The sequence below is a fragment of the Phocoena sinus genome, chromosome 6, assembly GCF_008692025.1.
Source record: "Phocoena sinus isolate mPhoSin1 chromosome 6, mPhoSin1.pri, whole genome shotgun sequence".
In the NCBI taxonomy this organism is placed as follows: Eukaryota; Metazoa; Chordata; class Mammalia; order Artiodactyla; family Phocoenidae; genus Phocoena; species Phocoena sinus.
Window position 1 is genome coordinate 100,149,605 of NC_045768.1, and position 17,919 is coordinate 100,167,523.

General features: G+C 40.5%; 1 protein-coding gene across 2 annotated transcripts in view; it reads left to right on the forward strand.

The window, feature by feature from the left end:
• The window catches only part of PIWIL2 (piwi like RNA-mediated gene silencing 2), an 89,450-nt gene that overhangs the window by 49,856 nt on the left and 21,675 nt on the right, over positions 1-17,919 (forward strand). For both annotated transcript variants that reach the window (XM_032635400.1, XM_032635401.1), the window contains exons 12-19: positions 118-207; positions 1,921-2,061; positions 4,529-4,642; positions 5,869-6,057; positions 8,588-8,689; positions 9,229-9,345; positions 9,928-10,016; positions 11,149-11,254. In XM_032635400.1, coding sequence (XP_032491291.1) covers positions 118-207; positions 1,921-2,061; positions 4,529-4,642; positions 5,869-6,057; positions 8,588-8,689; positions 9,229-9,345; positions 9,928-10,016; positions 11,149-11,254 — 948 coding nt within the window. The remainder of the gene's footprint in view (positions 1-117; positions 208-1,920; positions 2,062-4,528; positions 4,643-5,868; positions 6,058-8,587; positions 8,690-9,228; positions 9,346-9,927; positions 10,017-11,148; positions 11,255-17,919) is intronic.

Sequence of the window (17,919 nt, forward strand, 5' to 3'; positions counted from 1 at the left end):
TCCTTAGTGTGCCTGATACACCTGCAAGACCAGCTCTGGGCCTGGGAGCTCTTGTACTGGTCAGGGGAAGAAGATTCTCTTTTACTGCCTTGCTTTCCCTCTGTTCTCTCCTCAAAGCTGCTAAAAGGCGAAATCCTGCTGCTGCCTGAGCTCTCCTTCATGACTGGAATCCCTGAGAAGATGAAGAAGGACTTTAGAGCCATGAAGGTGAGAAGTGCCTGCTTTGAACTGAAGACCTTTTTGATAGCAGATATAGCTAGAACTGGGCCAGGTTTGCACGTCACCTGGGCAGGTTCATTTTTCCTCTATATAAAGCATAATCTGTGTCCCTTCCCACACACTGTGAAAAAGCCAATCAGAACTTTCTTTGGAATGTTGTTACAATAGTAGAACGACTGGATTATAAAGTAAAAGGAAACAAATGGTTCTGGCATCACCCTCGCCAATCAGATGGATGACTGTAAACTGGTCATATGACCATAAATGAGGTTCTTTGAGAGCAGTGAATTTTTTTTAACATTTCTGTAAGCCTTCAGTTTATTTGAAGGGAGGAGGAGATAATTTAGCAAAAAGTCAACAAGTGAGAGAATGAAATTAAAGGATAGAAGTTTACACTGTGGGACTCGGGGTGTCCTGGAAGTCTCATGTTGGGCACAGTCTTGTAGGAAATAGCTGGGAGGCAGAGATGTCTGCAGCAGTGTGGGTCTAGACCCCAAGGGCTTCACCTCCACACTGTCTGCTTGGGGCTTTCCACCCTCACACTGCTCTGCTCCCTCTCTCTCAGTCCTTGTCTGTCCTAGTTTTGGAACCCCGGCCCTGTCTCAGATGCCACGTATTGTTTTTAGTAACATCATAAAGAGCTAAAATGAATTTCTGTAAGAGATGTCTTTCATGTTTACCTTCTGATACTTCTGCTTTTAGTATGTAGGTCAAGGCTCCTTCCTTACAACTCTCAGTAACGTAATGATTTTATGATCTATGGGGCTACCTGTATAGCTCCATAGACTCAATGCCCTAATGACTGCCACACAGGGAGCAACAGCTGCACAGTTCATTAGTCCCAGAAGAATGAAGAAAGAACTCACTTACTTGATTCAGAATCTTCATACACACCTATTAGATATTCATTCAAGAATAAATACTTAGAAAACACCTATTATGGGCCACACACTGGACCTAACAAGTGTCTTACGGTGACATTAAGTGGCTAGTATCATGTGACATAAAGTATAAGACTGGATGTGTTTTTCCATTCCATTATGTTGGCCTGCATGCCTGGCATAGGGCATTCCCCCCCACACCCAGATATTAAATAGATGTAATCAAGCCCCCTTACATGGCTTTGAGAAAAAGAATAAGATTTAGATGTCATGGGGGTTCCCTGGTGGCGCAGTGGTTGAGAGTCCGCCTGCTGATGCAGGGGACACGGGTTCGTGCCCCTGTCCGGGGAGATCCCACATGCCGCGGGGCGGCTGGGCCCGTGAGCCATGGCCGCTGAGCCTGTGCTCCGCAACGGGAGAGGCCACAACAGTGAGGCCTGCATACCGCAAAAAAAAAAAAAAAAAAAAAAAAAAAAAAAAAAAAGATTTAGATGTCATAAGAAAAAAACTGTGACAATTTTAAATACTTACTTTTAAGTATGTATGTATATGTATAACTGAATCACTTTGCCGTACAGCAGAAATTAACACATTATAAACCAACTATATTTCAATAAAAAAACCCCAGTGGTTAACCTTTTAACCTCGTACTTCATTCACATTCATGAGATATTTATTAAAGTCCTTGGAGATATTTTAAAATTTCTATAGATTTCAATGGGAAGGAGGTTTTCTATGGAAATTTGTTATACATTAGGGTTTATTTAACCTCATACTGGAGAAGGTAATAACTTAGTATCTCCATTTTGATTCTATTTAGGATTTGACCCAGCAGATCAACCTGAGCCCCAAACAGCACCATAATGCTTTGAAATGCTTGCTACAGAGAATTTCAAATAATGAGACAGCCAACAGTGAACTGACACGTTGGGGACTCTGTCTGCAGAAGGATGTACATAAGGTAAACCAGAAAATACGATGGTAGGAAACAGCATTAACCAAAGATTTTAGAGCTTTGTGAGACTAGGTGATAACTTCCTATCTTGTCTTTATTTTGCAGTTTTTGCTTTATAATTACACTTTTTTTTTGGTCCTAGTCATAATACTTGAATTTCCTTGACTTAATTTGCTAGTATCTCTTACAGATTTTCTTTTGTATTTCCCAGGATCTGAGCTGTTAATTTCCAGTCGAGCAAAAGGAATATTGACTTAAAATTTACCTCATTTTTAGTTTTCCAAACCAAATTATTCTTAAAGTTCTCTATGTCTTTTTCCATTTTTCCCCCTACGTTTTTCTTTATCTTTCCCAGTAATTAACTTGTGTTTCTTTGAATATACTACTCTCATTCTTTCCGTAGGCGTAAAGTCTCAGACTTGAACATTTTAATTTTCGCATGGCCGTTTCTGCCTGCAATTTGCCTGAGTCCATTCTGTTGTATTTTGTGCAGCGTGAGCCATAGTGTAGAGGCTGCATGAGGTGGTGGTGAAGTCCTTGGCTTTGAATCTCAGTTCTACCACTTGCCATCTTAGTTACTTGGAACAAATTGCTTAGTATCTCTTATTTTCTTTATCTGTGAAATAAAGATAATGATTGAGTTAAAGGAATTAAATGGTAAAATCTTCAGCATACTATCTGACACTAGCAAGTGCTCAGTAAATATTAGCTTTTATTACTTTTAATTTTCTTTCTGGATTATACCAAAATAATTAATTTTATCTTTTCTCTAGTTCTCTTGCACTCTGAATTGACTCCTTGTTAAAAACTGTTTCTTTTTTCTTTTTTCTTTTTTTTTAAATAAAAGTAATGGAAAGTCAATAAAGAAAATGTGGGTACTGTGTAGAAAATGTAAAGAAGGAAATAAAAACATCAGTAGTTTCATCACCCAAAGATAATACCTTAGTGATTTATTTTAGACACATAAAAGATAATATTATTTTCGATATATTTTGTTTCCCTAAACTTTTTTTCTGTGAGGATGAATCTTTTCTTAAAAAATTGTGCTTATAACTGTATATGGTTTTGCATCTTCTTTTTCATTTATTATTATATCTTGAACATGTGTTCATGTTATTAAATATTATTTGAAGAGGCAGAAAACTTAAGCCAGAGAAAAGAAAAGTTTATCCATAATCATGCTGCATCAGAATAAACACTGCTAACATTTTGGTATATATCCTTCAGTGTTTTTTGTCTGTGTGTATGTGTATGCACACAATCACATGTAGCATGTTTTCAGATGGTTTCCTTTTCTTTTTTTTTTTTTTTACTCAGTTTATTTAGAATTTTTCTCCATGTCATTTAATATTTTTCTAAATATTTTAATGGCTAACAGATACTCATTTTATAATAATTTCTTATTCTTTTACATTCAAATTGAATTTAGTATTTTCCTGTTATAAATAGTGGATCTGTGAACATCCTTGTAACTAAATCTTTGCACATGATGTTTATTTTCATAGTCAGATTTATGGAAGTGTAATTGTTAGGTCAGAGGACATTTATGTTTTTAGTACTTTTTATTACATATTACCAACTGCCTTGTAGAAAGGTTCAGTTTTTTACTTTCATAAGCAAAGGTGAACATTCTTGCTAATACAGGTATTGTTATTCTTTGTGTTAAACTTTTATAATATTAAGAAAATCATTAAAATTTTTTTGATTATAGGTAAAATAAGTATTTTGTTACATTTTTAAGAAAGCAAGGAGTAGAGCTCATAAAAAGTAAAAATCCTACATAATTACATATTCCCCCAGAGATACTCATTACTAAGTGTGGACTCATTCAGTTTTTATAATGCATACATTACTATTTATTTTTTGCAGAAACAGGATTATATTAAATGCACTTAGAAAGTTATTTTAATAATTGCAAATATCCATCATATTGCTATGTCATCAACTTAGTTATCGTCTTACTTTTGGATATTTAGATCTGATTGATTCATTATTATTAACTTTAATTTGGTCTTTCATTATATTTATGCTTTTATTCCTGCTTTTCTTTTGTATAAAGTATAATAGTAGTTTATGTTCAGCCTCATTAAGAAATATTCTCTAATTTTCTACTTAAATTTTTCCCTTAAAATATTCTTAAAGATTATTTTCCTGTTCGCCTTGTATTTATAGGCATTTTACATGAATTCCCTGGTTCTAAAGAGACAGTGTTTTCTGATTCCTTTCTTGTGGACCATGTTGGAAGCTTCAGTAATTAAAGAGCAGCGCCTATCAAAATTCACCTGTATGTGTGTCCAGAGTTGTATTGACGTGGACTCTTACTGCTAACAGTTGCATTTTTCTACCATTTTCAGAAGTTATGACAGGGACAGGTCTATATGGTAGAGTTGACCAGGCCCCAGAACAGTATCAGCGTTTTCCTAAATAGTGTTTACAGATGGTTCATGTCATAGGCACTTTATTTTCTGTTTAGATTGAAGGACGTGTTCTGCCAATGGAAAGAATTAACTTAAGGAATACGTCATTTATCACATCTCAGGAACTAAACTGGATTAAGGAAGTAACCAGAGACCTTTCCATCTTAACTGTAAGTGACTTGTGAGGTGGTAAAGAGGGTTCCAGTATTCCTAGAAGTGTGGAAATTAGGAAGCAGGAATTATTTAGTGTCCTGTTTTTGAGAGGAAGTACCAACTGAATTCCCATCCTGAATTATTTACAAAACAGAGGTCCTTTGAACAAGAGCGAGTTGATGCGTTGGTAGAGGGAAGCCCTTTGCTTGACCACAGACTTAAGACAAGGAAATAAACTGCCGTGGTAATTCATTCAGTGCCAGCCTATTACCCACTCTCTCTTTGTTCTTCCTTCTTCTTTTCTCTTTCCTTCCTCTTTTTCCCTATAGTTTCCATGAAAGAAATAAAATTAAAACAGTTTCCCACCAAGGCAACCAAAGAACAAAATGGTATATATATATTTTTTTCTTTGTGGTATGCGGGCCTCTCACTGTTGTGGCCTCTCCCGTTGCGGAGCACAGGCTCCGGACGTGCAGGATCAGCGGCCATGGCTCACGGGCCCAGCCGCTCCATGGCATGTGGGATCCTCCTGGACCGGGGCATGAACCCGCGTACCCTGCATCGGCAGGCGGACTCTCAACCACTGCGCCACCAGGGAAGCCCGGTATATAATTATTTTTAAATGTTTTTGGCTCACCTGGTCTCTGTGGCCGTGCATAAAGTACACACATTTGTTTCTAAAACTTTTTTTTTGAAATATATTTAAAGAAAAAGTACATTTATGTATATAACTTGATGAATTTTCACAAGTTAAATAAACCTGTGTAATGAACACTGAGGGTTAAGAAACAGAACTTTACCAGTGCCTCAGAAGCCCCACCCCCATGCTCCTAATTACTACCTACCTGGCACCCTTACCCAACCCAAGAATGACCACTATTCTGACCTCTAACAGCATTGATTTTTTTCAGCTGTGTTTGTACTTAATCTATACATGAAACCATACTGTATATATTCTGTCATGTCTGGCTTCATTTCTTCAGCCTTGTTTGGTAAGTTTCTCCATACTGTTAGGTATAGTTACAAATCTTCGATTCTCATTGCTGTGTAGTATTCCATTGTGAGACTGTGCCATAATCTACTTATCACACACATCTGCATTAGTAATCAGCATTAGATAAGACAGGACTCAAGCAGAGAGAGTGAAAAGCAATTTGTTCTTTAGAATAACATCTCCTGATATGAAGTTGGGGTGTTGGGGAAGTTGTGGGAAGTACTAAAAATAGCTTGTTGTTGCTCCTAGGTCCCCATGCATTTCTGGGCGCTGTTTTACCCAAAGAGAGCAATGGATCAAGCCCGAGAACTGGTGAACATGTTAGAGAAGGTAGCTGGCCCCGTTGGCATGCGCATGAGCCCGCCAGCCTGGGTGGAACTGAAGGATGATCGCATAGAGACCTATGTCAGAACCATTCAGTCCATGCTGGGAGTTGAGGTAATAAATTAATTTGAGTAAATTTTCAGGATGTCCATTCTGAAATAGTTGAATCCTTGATTTTTTTTTTTTTTTTTGCCGTACACGGGCCTTTCACCGTTGTGGCCTCTCCCGTTGTGGAGCACAGGCTCCGGACGCGCAGGCTCAGCGGCCATGGCTCACGGGCCCAGCCGCTCTGCGGCACGTGGGACCCTCCCAGACCGGGGCACGAACCCATGTCTCCTGCATCGGCAGGCGGGCTGTCAACCACTGCGCCACCAGGCAAGCCCTTGAATACTTGATTTTAAATTATCTTGGTTATTGATCTGCTGTTGATGATGTCCAGGAATCTGTATCTTACTCATGTGCACGTGAAATACTGAATTAACAAAGTAGTCGTTATGCCCTTTGGTTGGTTTCGCTTCTCTCCTCCTTTGTTGGCACTCTCACTCACTCCAGCGTTCTGTTCCTCACGTAATTGGCTGAGATAATAGCTGACTTAACTTCAATTTTTTATCTATATAGAACATGTTGTGCTCAGAAAGCAATTTCCTGGGCCAGGTGCCATCTTGCGCGATTCAGTACTGAGCTGTCACAGTCTGGTTTGACTCAAGATTCACATTGCTCCAGTGATGAACTTGGCAGTGGGCCCATCAGCTTGGTCCAGATAGCCGAACGGGGACTACTGGAGCTGAGCAGGTCATAGTGTTCACAACTCAGTAGTTCAGGCCTGCAGTTCTTATCTGTTCGTACATAAAACAGAGGAAGAAGATTAAGGAGGGAAAAAAAGCAGACCAAAAGTTTTTGGAAATAACTAGTCCTTGAATTGAAGAGTCAGTTCTTGTGAGACCAATACTAGAATTGCTATTCTAGTATTGACTAGAGTACTAGTCAGTCATGACTTTTTTCTCTGTTCGTCCAGCGCTCTGGGTGTGTCATCTGTAGCGGCACACTCATGCTCTCTCTTTCTTTGTATTTTCCTCCTGACTTCCCATGCCTTCTTACTCTGCCATGGCCTCCCCCGGGCCTGATCATTGATAAATTCTGCCCTGCTTTCAAAAGAAAAACCCAGCCGAGCACCTCAGCTCCCCCATCTCACGACTTGGCCTCTTCTGTGTATGAGAGTGCATTGCCAACAGTCTTCATGTAGCATGGATATGAGTGTCATTCATAATGTTGACTCCTATTGGTCTTGCTGTCTCTCTGCCATCTCTAGGGCATTCTGTTTTATTATTCTCTCTGTTTCAGGGTCATAAACTCAGATGTCTATGGGAGTGAAGTGGGCCAGGAGGGGACTCTAGGGAACTAAAGAGAGTAAACCCCATGACTGCAGATAACAGCCCAGCATTGTCAAATTGATTTTTAGTTTGTTTATTTTTCAGTGGAAGCCAAAAGTCTAGATTTGCATATGTGTACACCTACCTATGTTTAAATGTTAATTTTAAAAAGACTTGTGAATCATTATAGGGACTAAAAAACCACATCTGTTTCCTAGATCCAGCCCACAGGCTCCCAGCATGCAGCCCATGTTCTACGTGACTTCGGAAGTTCTTTGATCTGATTGCTGGAACATGTGTCCTCTGAGAAGTCTTCATTTAAAATTAATCTTGGGGCTTCCCTGGTGGCGCAGTGGTTGAGAGTCCGCCTGCTGATGCAGGGGACACTGGTTCGTGTCCCGGTCCGGGAAGATCCCACATGCCGCGGAGCTGCTGGGCCCATGCGCCATGGCCACTGAGCCTGCGCGTCCGGAGCCTGTGCTCCGCAATGGGAGAGGCCACAACAGTGAGAGGCCCGCATACCGCAAAAAAAAAAAAAAAAAAAAATAAAATAAAATTAATCTTGATTTGGAATAGTATACTGTTGATTTCTGTTTCTGTCATAAAGCATTGGCAGCTTTATTTCACTTGTGTGCTACTTTACTTTATTGAGATTTTGAAGGATCCTCTGTTCTTAATGTCAGATCTCTTAAGCAGTGAGAGGTAGAAGATGCCGATGTAAGATATTCTTCTGGCAATATCATTCTCTCTCCTAATCAGAAAGTTAGGAAGATCTACGTATGGATTTGGCAGTAGCTTCATTTCCTCTGCATTTGGCTCTGAATCCTTTCTTCTGGTATTGTATCCCATGTTTCCTAGTTAAAGTTCTATGGCATGAATGTAATAAGGTGCTTAGTTTACTAAAGAGAGTGGCAAAAAACATTATAGTGCATTGAAAGCATCAACTAATAAGAAACCCTTGCATATTTTTAAGCCTGGTTCTTTTCCAGGGATCTTAAGTGTCCTAATAAATTAATCAGGTAATCAGGACCAGCTCTAGGTAACTTACGGTAACATGTTATGTAGCTAAGCGAAGAAGCCTGGAACCCAGCAAATGCTCACTCAGGTTCAAGGACCTTTTTCTCTGTTGGAATGTCCACCATCTTTGGTTCAGTCCTCTCTTTACCCTAAAGGTCCTGTGGCTTTGCAGACTCTTGAACTGCCCCCGACTGGAGCCCTATCAAGGTCTGCTCAGAGTTCCAAAGCCTGACTTATATATACTTTATCTCCTCAAGGGGAAGATACAGATGGTTGTTTGCATCATCATGGGCACACGTGACGATCTCTACAGGGCCATTAAAAAGCTGTGCTGTGTGCAGACTCCCGTGCCCTCGCAAGTGAGTGGAAACTGGGCAGGAGGCACAGAGGGAAACTCTAGCCTCCCTTGAGGCTTGGAAAAGAGGGACTAAAGTAACTATTAGAAGGCAGCATATGTAGACCCACCTGGTGAAACTTTCCTGTTACAGTAACCTGGCTAATAGCAGATGTTCTTTGTAAATGCTGCTTTCATGTTCCCAAATGAGCACTTTTGCTTGTTCATGGGTGAGTCGCCAGGTGGTTTCACATGACTGGGTTCTGAGAGTATAGGCTTTCCTTTGAAAGGAGAAAGCTGGTTTTCCTACGGAGGTTAATTTTTTTTTTAATCTGCGTGAGATCTTTTTGAAAGTTTTTGTTGGCTGGTTGTTTTTTGGTTCTGATTTGTGTCTCGTGTGTGCACACACACACAACATGCCTGACCAGAAACTCTAGAATTAGAACTGTTAGTACCAAGTGTATTATCTGCCAGCCGGAGTTTCTTAAACAAATGTAGTACTTGCTCTAGAATTGTTTACATTGTTTGAAAGGTTGATAGTGTCCGCTTTCCCCTCTATTACAGGTCATCAATGTCCGAACCATTGGCCAGCCCACCAGGCTTCAGAGTGTGGCCCAGAAAATTTTACTTCAGATTAACTGTAAATTGGGTGGTGAGCTCTGGGGAGTGGATATTCCTCTGGTGAGTGATGCTGAGATATGTCTTCATTCAATTCAGCATCCCAGAGAGTCCTACCTAGCTGTTTTCCTAATTTTCCACCTAGAATTTTCCTCATTCTCAGTGCTTATAGTCTGAGTGGTTCATTGCTTGTTTTTGTATAGCCCACAAGCTTTGGAATGGTTTTCACATTTTTAAGTGGTTGAAAAAAATAAGACTAATATCTCCAGACACATGAAAATTATATGAAATTCAGTTTTCAGTGTCCTTAAATGCGTTTTTATTGGAACGTAGCCATACTCCTTTATGTACTACCTGTGGCTGCTTGTGTGCCGTAATGGCAGAATTGAATAGTTCCTCCAGAGACGGTGTGGCTCACAAAGCCTAAGGTATTTACTTCTTAGTCCTTCACAGAAAGTTTGCCAGTCCCTGGTCTTGACGATCTCTGACTTTGTTCATAGTGTTTAAAAAATATCAAGTTGATTGCACTCTTTCTCTTCCTTTCCCAGAACTTATTTTCATATGTTGCTTTGGGGTTCAGATAACAATTAAAGATGGGGTGATGTGTTGCTTGGATTTTTGGTTTGTTTTTGTCTTCTAACCCAGAAACAATTAATGGTGATCGGGGTGGATGTTTACCACAACCCCAGCAGAAGCATGCGCTCCGTGGTTGGCTTTGTCGCAAGCATCAGTCTGTAAGTACCACTCCTGGCTCTATTGTGTTTGGTTACCTTATTTTAATGCCTAATCTTACTGTAAAGCCAGAAAAAGTTTTTGAATATTTAATATTGTAGTAAAAGTATACTGAAATTCTTCCTTCTCTATCTTCCTATGATATTAATTTGTACAATCTCTTATCACATGTGTAAGTTTGTTCCCTGACTACAGTGTAACCTCTTTCAGAATGGGGTCTGTGTCTTGCTGTCTTGCTGGTGGTGGGTTTTTTCCCCTAGAAATGAGGGGTTTTGTTTGTTTTTCCTGATTGTAAAAATAAAGCATGCTCATGCAAAAATCTCCAGAAATTTAGAAAGTGAAAATTCCTCATGGTCTAGCCTTCATTAACCACCACCAAAGATTTGGAGTATGTATGTACTTTTAGGTACTCTTTTATGCATATATTAACATATAGGTAGCTGGTATACACATACAAGTGGCACATTACTATGTATACTGTTCCTCATCTTCTTTTATGTACTTAAACTGTATATTTTGGTCATTTTCCCGTATTGACGCAAATAAATCTCCATCAATTCTTTTTAACTGCTGCATGGAATTTATTATATGCTATAGCGCTATTTATTTAACTAGTCCTCTGTTGGTGGATATCTAGGTTGTTAAATTTTTTCAATTGGAAGCAGTTTTGTAGCAGATATCCACAATTATGCCTGTATTTATTTATTTATTTTTTGCGGTACGCGGGCCTCTCACCGTTGTGGCCTCTCCCGTTGTGGAGCACAGGCCCCGGACGCGCAGGCTCAGCGGCCATGGCCCACGGTCCCAGCCGCTCCGCCGCATGCGGGACCCTCCCGGACCAGGGCACGAACCCGTGTCCCCTGCATCGGCAGGCGGACTTTCAACCACTGCGCCACCGGGGAAGCCCATGCCTGTATTTTTATATTCTGTAGCTGGCTTACATGTATCTTTTCCCTACATCTGTGTGTTTTTACATGTAAAATAAATGCGTTTGCTGGGTACTTGTGTGATTGGTGCATGGAGAAGCCTGTGTATGCTGACATTCAGCTGTGGGCCTTCCTTTGTGAGTGTGTGTTCATCTTCCTCTCTCTCTCTCTCTCTCTCTCTCTCTCTCTCTCCTTGCCTCTGCCCCAGCACCCTCACAAAATGGTATTCACGAGTGGTATTCCAGATGCCTCATCAGGAGATTGTGGATAGCCTGAAGCTGTGCCTGGTGGGCTCCTTGAAAAAGTTCTATGAGGTGAGGAGAACAGCAGTTCTAAAGTATCAGGGTTTTAAGGCCTGCCTTCCTGATCACTTTAAGAGGAAGTCTGATTTAGTGAGAGGGATCCCAACTCGAAGGTGAGTTTCCTAAACAGACTGACAGGCAGCTCAGAAGCACTGTTTTCAGGCTTCTACTTGTACAGAGCAGCTTAAAGAGCTCAGTGCTTTGATTTGATTTGGTAAGTAATGACGATTTCCCTGGTTGTCAGCCTGATGCCTGCGTGCATAATCTTCAGGCCCTTATCAGGAAAGTCAGGGTAAATTTTAGTAATTGAAGCAGCTTATTAATTTTCTCAGCTTTCTATGGCTGTCATTAGGCGCTGGTTCTTTTCATTTAAGTTCAAGACCAGTGCCTCCCTGAAAATCGCCCCTAGAACTCCAAAGAATGCTAACCATGGAGAATTGCTGTCATTAAGCTGATGTTGGGTCTGGAACAGTGAGCAAGCAAGGTACTGGGTTTTGCCTTGGCCAGTACATCAAAGGAAGCACTGATAAGTGGCTTTCATTTCTTAGGGTTCAGTGTTAGCCCTTTGCATAGAGATTAAACAGCAAGAAATTTAATGATTTCGCATGATTAAAGTCAATCTCTAGAACTCCACCTTGTTTCATTTTAGAATAACATTTCCTATAGTGTCCTTCCAATGGTTTGGTACTGTGTTTCAGTATTAGAGATTATGTAAACCAGAAGTTAAATTTTTGTCCCTGTAGAGGTCCATGTGATATGCTACTTTGTTATGAAGTCCCACTCACACCTTCCTTCTTGTTGTCGCTATTGTTTGCCTGCAAAGTTGTGTATGTCTTTTCAGCCCTAGCTCAAAGATTAGTTCTGTGAAACCTTTCTCATTTCCCCTCCTCTGCTCCATCCCTTAGCTAGACTTATTTCTTTATGATCCTCTCCCAAGGCCCTCTGTTAACATTCTGTGTAGTGATTATCACATCCTGCCTTTTATTAGTTGTTTGTATCCTTATTTATCTCTCCCTCTGGGTTGTAAATTACTTGAGCACTGTTTGGTTATGGATGGTTCTGTAGTAAATTACCCTAAAACTTAGTGACATGCAGTGAGCAGTTATGATGTTCCCTGTCAGGAAGTTGGACAGGGCACAGTGGGCTCCAGTTCTGCTCCATTTGGGCCCCTTCATGTGGTCTTTTCACATGAGCTGGTTTGGGCTTCCTCACAGCATGGTGGCTGGGTTCAGAGCTTGAGCATTCCAAGAGATTGAGAGAGCCAGGTAGAAAACGTGTTGCCTTGTATACCTTAGTCTTGAAAGCCATGTAGCGTCACTTCCACTGCATTCTGTAAGCCAAGTAGTAGTATCATTGTGAATATGCCTGAGTTTTGGAGGAGCCAGTGTGGGGTAGAGGTGGACTTAAAGAAACAACTGATATGCTCTATAAGGCCATTACATATGTTCTGATATTTCTGTACTAATTACTCTTTGCCCCCTTCATCTGTTATAAGGCACTGTTTGTACCTTACAATAAACTTGTGCAGAACTCTTTAGCATAGAAGTTAGCTGGTGGTTAGCTAGTCCTGTTCTTCCTCAGGCCAGTAGTTTTTCCATTTATATTACATCCTGAGGAGGCTTTAACCCAATTTCCCAATATATTTGCTTATCAATATTGGTATTATCATAAGACTTATGTACATGGTATAGTTGAGTCTTACCAACAAGGTCACCCTACATCATGATGCAGGGCGGTAGTAGACATAACCTGAAATATAAGAGTCAGCAGTGGCACATTACTAGAGACCCACGCAGGCATGAATAATTAGTTCAGTTCATCATTCTATTGTAGGACCAAAGTATCTCCCAGAGCCATGCCACTTAAGTTGGCAGGCTTCCATTCAACTTTGTCAGGTTCTGAAAGCAGCAGTTCATTCGCCATTTCAGACATTGGTATACTTGAGCTAACAGACAATGTCACATCTTGCTCTGAGTGTCTTTTAAGGCACCAATGTAATATTGTATTTTCCTTGTTGCACAACCATTTATTCATTCCTTTATCCTCTCAACTACCATTCTTCCTTCTCTGTATTTATACCCAAACTTTTCCACCTTTAAATGGAACATTAGGTTTAGCCACTGTGCTGGTCTAGGATGCTGCCAGCAATACTAGTCTAGCAATTGCCTCCCCCTCAGTCCACTGCCATTCACATAGGGTAGGATTACATAGGTCAGAACGAGTGGGCTGTCTCACCTCCTAGGCAATATAGGTGCGTGTCCTGTGAACCTCAATTTTGCCCGAGGGGGTGAAGGCACAGTCCACCCCGTTAGGCCCTTAGGAACTCTAATTATAGTTTCTTGCTTAGGGACTGTTACGGGTTGAATTGTGCCCCCTTAAAAAGATATTGAAGTCCTAACCCCCCAGTACCAGTGAATGTAACCTTTTTTGGAAAGAGTGTCTTGGCCGATAATCAAGTTAAGATGAGGTCATTAGAGTGGGCCCTAATCCAGTATGCCTGTGTTCTTATGAAAAGAGGAGATTTGGACACAGAGACAGACACACATAGAGGAAAGGCAATGTGAAGACACAGGGAGAGCACCATCTACAAGCCAAGGAACACATGAGGCCACCAGGAGTCATAGAATGATAGATTCTCTGTCACAGCACTCAGAAGGAAACAACCTTGCCAACACTTTGATTTCAAACTTTAGACTCCAGCACGGTGGAACAGTACACTTCAGTTAGTGATACATTGTTACGGCAGCTCTAGCAAATGAATGCATGGTTCATCCCAGCTTCTAGCGCCCAAAGTTGCAGTCCCGGTCCAAGAACCACTGTATCAGGTAGTAAAAAAGAGGGTTAACGTCATGTGGAGGAAAACAAAAAGTATTGTCATAGCAGCATCCTTCCCCACCCCTTGTTCTTTAGATGCCCCAGAAAAGGAGAGGAGTTTATCTAGTGGGGACATTCCCTTGGCCCCTGTCATGTTGAATATGAGTACACACTCATAAAATCATGTAAGCTAGCCCTTCACACCTTTATTCCCTTCATTTTAAACAATAAATGTTTCAGTTGCTCATTCTAATTTTCTGTCACACTGTTACTCTGGGGATGAAAGTGTGTTCCTTGGTCTGAGGAAATGTGACTTGGCAGTCCAGACTGGTATAGTGTCTTCTGTTTTAGTTCTTTTATAGTATTTTGAGAATTTGTATCTACCAGCAGATATGCAAAACCCAGTCCAGAATAGGTGTCCGTTTCTGTCAGGAACAATTTGTAATCTCCTGGAGCTGCAGAGTCAGTCCAATTTGCCACTGTGTGCGGGGCCTTCCCCTCAGGGAATCTGCCCCCAGAGCCATCTGCATTCTCTGTCCTCTTGGCAGACAGAACAGTTTATTGGAATTTTGCACTTCAGAGGGTATGAGAAAAATATGTCTAGATTTAGCCCATTTCTTCATTGCTTCAGCCCTCAGTGTCCACTCATTTCATGGACCCAGGTACCGCTCGAGCAGACACACCAAGATATCTGCTTGCTGGTAAACTACTTTCTGATCCTGGAAGGAGGTAGTTACTCCCCATTCACCCTTCCCCCTACTTCCTGGTAACATCTAATCTGCTTTCTGTCTCTGTGGATTTGTGTATATTATATAGAGATAATCATAAAATACATGATCTTTTGTGTTTGCCTTCTTTTATTGATCGTGTTTATAAGGTTCATCTAAATTGTAGATTATATTATTACTTTGTTCTTTTTTAATGGATGAATCATGTTCTATTGTATGTTTATCCATTCATCACTTATGGACATTTGTACTGTTCCCACCTTTTGACTATTGTGAATAATGTGAATAATACAGGCTGTGAACATGCCTGTATATGTATTAGTTTGAGTACCTATTTTCAGTTCTTTTGGGTATATACCTAGGAGTGACATTGCTGGGTCATATGGTAATTCTTTAACTTTTTGAGGAACCCTCAAACTGTTTTCCACAGTGGATGCACCATTTCACGTTCCTATCAGCAATATAGAAGGGTTCCAGCTACTCCACATCCTTGCCAACACATCTTATTTTCCTTTTTTTAATTGTAACTCTTGTGAAGTGGTATCTCATTATGGCTTTAACTTGCATTTCCTTAATGACTAATGATGTACATCTTTTCATGTGCTTATTGTCCATTTGTATAACTTCTTTGGAAGAAGTCCTTTTGAGTCCTTTCCCTGTTTTCAGTTGATCTATTTGTCTTTTTGAGATGTAAGAGTTTTTGTTTTTATTTTTACATATTCTGGATACAGAACTCTTGTCTGATGTACGGTTTGCAAATATTTTCTCCCATTCTGTAGAGTGTCTCCACTTTCTTGATAATGTTATTTGATGCACAAAAGTTTTAAATTTTGATGGAGTCCCGTTATCTATTTTTTCTTTTGTTCCTTGTGCTGTCAAATCTAAGACTCTGTTGCCAAGTTTGAGGTCATGAAGATTTACGCCTCTGTTTTCTTCTAACAGTTTTAGAGCTTTAGCTGTTACCTTTAGGTCATTGATCCATTTTGAGTTACATTTTGTATGTGGAGTGAGGTAGAGGTCCAACTCTACTCTTTTGCATGTGGTTATCCACGTGTCCCAGCACCACTTGTTGGGGAGACTATATTCTTTATAGAATGGTACTGGCACCCTTATTAAAGATCAATTAGCCCTGGATGTTTGGGTTTATTTCTGAACTCTCAGTTCTGTTCCATTGGTCTCTATGTCATCCTTAATGTCAGTACAACACTGTTTTGATTATTGCTTCTTTTTAGTTAGTTTTGAAATTAGGAAGTCTGAGTCTTCCAGGGTTTTTTTCAATATTGTTTTGGCTATTCAGAGCCCCTTGGAATTCCATATGAATTTGAGAATAGGCACTTCCATTTCTGTAAAAAGGGCCATTGGAATTGCGATAGGAATTGCATTGAATTTATAGGTCACTTTGCAAGTGTTGTCATCTTTATAATATTCACTCTTGCAATATGTGGACACAGGATGTCTTTCCATTTATTTAGGTTGTATTTAATTTCTTTCAGCAATGTTTTGTAGTTTCCAGGTTCAAGTGTTTCACCTCCTCAGTTAAATTTATTCTGGGTATTTTATTCTTTTGAATGCTACTGAGTATGGAATAGTTCTGATTTCATTTTTGGATTGTTCATTGCTGGTGTATAGAAACATAATTGTTTTGTGTGTTAATCTTTAACCCTGCAACTTTTCTTTTTTTTTTTTTTTTTTTTTTTTTTTTTTGCGGTACGCAGGCCTCTCACTGTTGTGGCCTCTCCCGTTGCGGAGCACAGGCTCCGGACGCACAGGCCCAGCGGCCACGGCTCACGGACCCAGCCGCTCCGCGGCATGTGGGATCTTCCCGGACCGGGGCACGAACCCGTGCCCCCTGCATCGTCAGGCAGACTCTCAACCACTGCGCCACCAGGGAAGCCCAACCCTGCAACTTTTCTGCACTTAACTAGCTTTAGTAGATTTTTTTCCCCCAATTCTTTTGGATTTTTCTATATAAAATCATGTTACCTGCAAATAGAAATAGTCATACTTCTTTTTTTCCAGTTTTGATGCCTTGTATCTATTTATCCTGCTTAGTTGCTCTGACTGGAACCTCCAGTACAATATTTAATAGCAGTGGTAAAAACAGGCATCCTTGTCTTTTTCCTAATCTTAGGAGGATAGTTTTAAGTCTTTCACCATTGACTATAATGTTAGCTGTGGGTGTTTCATAGACTCACTTTATCATGTTAAGGAAGTTTCTTTCTGTTCCTAATTGGCTGAGTGTTTTTATAGTGAAAGTGTGTTGGATTTTTATCAAATGCTTTTTCTGCATATTAGTTTATAACAGTCTCATTCATATTAATACCAAATTGATTTCAGTAGTACACAAAAAATATGTTCCTTTCTGGTACTATGGTGTCCCTCCTTCTCTGTGCTAATTTTATTTTATTTTATTTTAATTAATTAATTAATTTTTGGCTGCGTTGGGTATTTGTTGCTGTGCACGGGCTTTTTCTAGTTGCAGTGAGCGGGGGCTACTCTTTGTTGCAGTGGTGGGCTTCTCATTGCGGTAACTTCTCGTTGCGGAGCACGGGCTCTAGGCACGTGGGCTTCAGCAGTTGTGGCGCACGGGCTTAGTTGCTCCGCGGCATGTGGTATCTTCCCGGACCAGGGCTTGAACCCGTGTCTCCTGCATTGGCAGGTGGATTCTTAACCACTGTGCCACCAGGGAAGTCCTGTGCTAATTTTATATTAGGGTTTCCAGAGAGACAGATCAATACGGGGTGCGTGTGTGTGTGTGTGTGTGTGTGTGTGTGTGTGTGTGTGTGTATTTTGAGGAACTGGCTCATGTGATTTATGGAGGCTGGCAAGTCCAAAATCTGCAGGGTAGGCCAACAGGTTGGAGACCCAGGCAAGGGCTGATGTTGTAGATCAAGTTGGAGTTTATCCTAATTGGTATGTTTTAGTCTTCTTGAATGTGTCAGTTAACTTTTGAATCATATTTGGGAATTTTTGGTCCGCTATTTCTTCAAACACTCTTTTGCCCTTTTCTCTCTCTCCTCTGCTACTGAGACTCCAATTATTCGTATGTTGTTATGCTTGATGGTGTCTCACAGGTCTCAGAGGCTGCATTCATTTTTCTTCCTTTTTTTCTTTGTTTCTCACACTGGATAATCT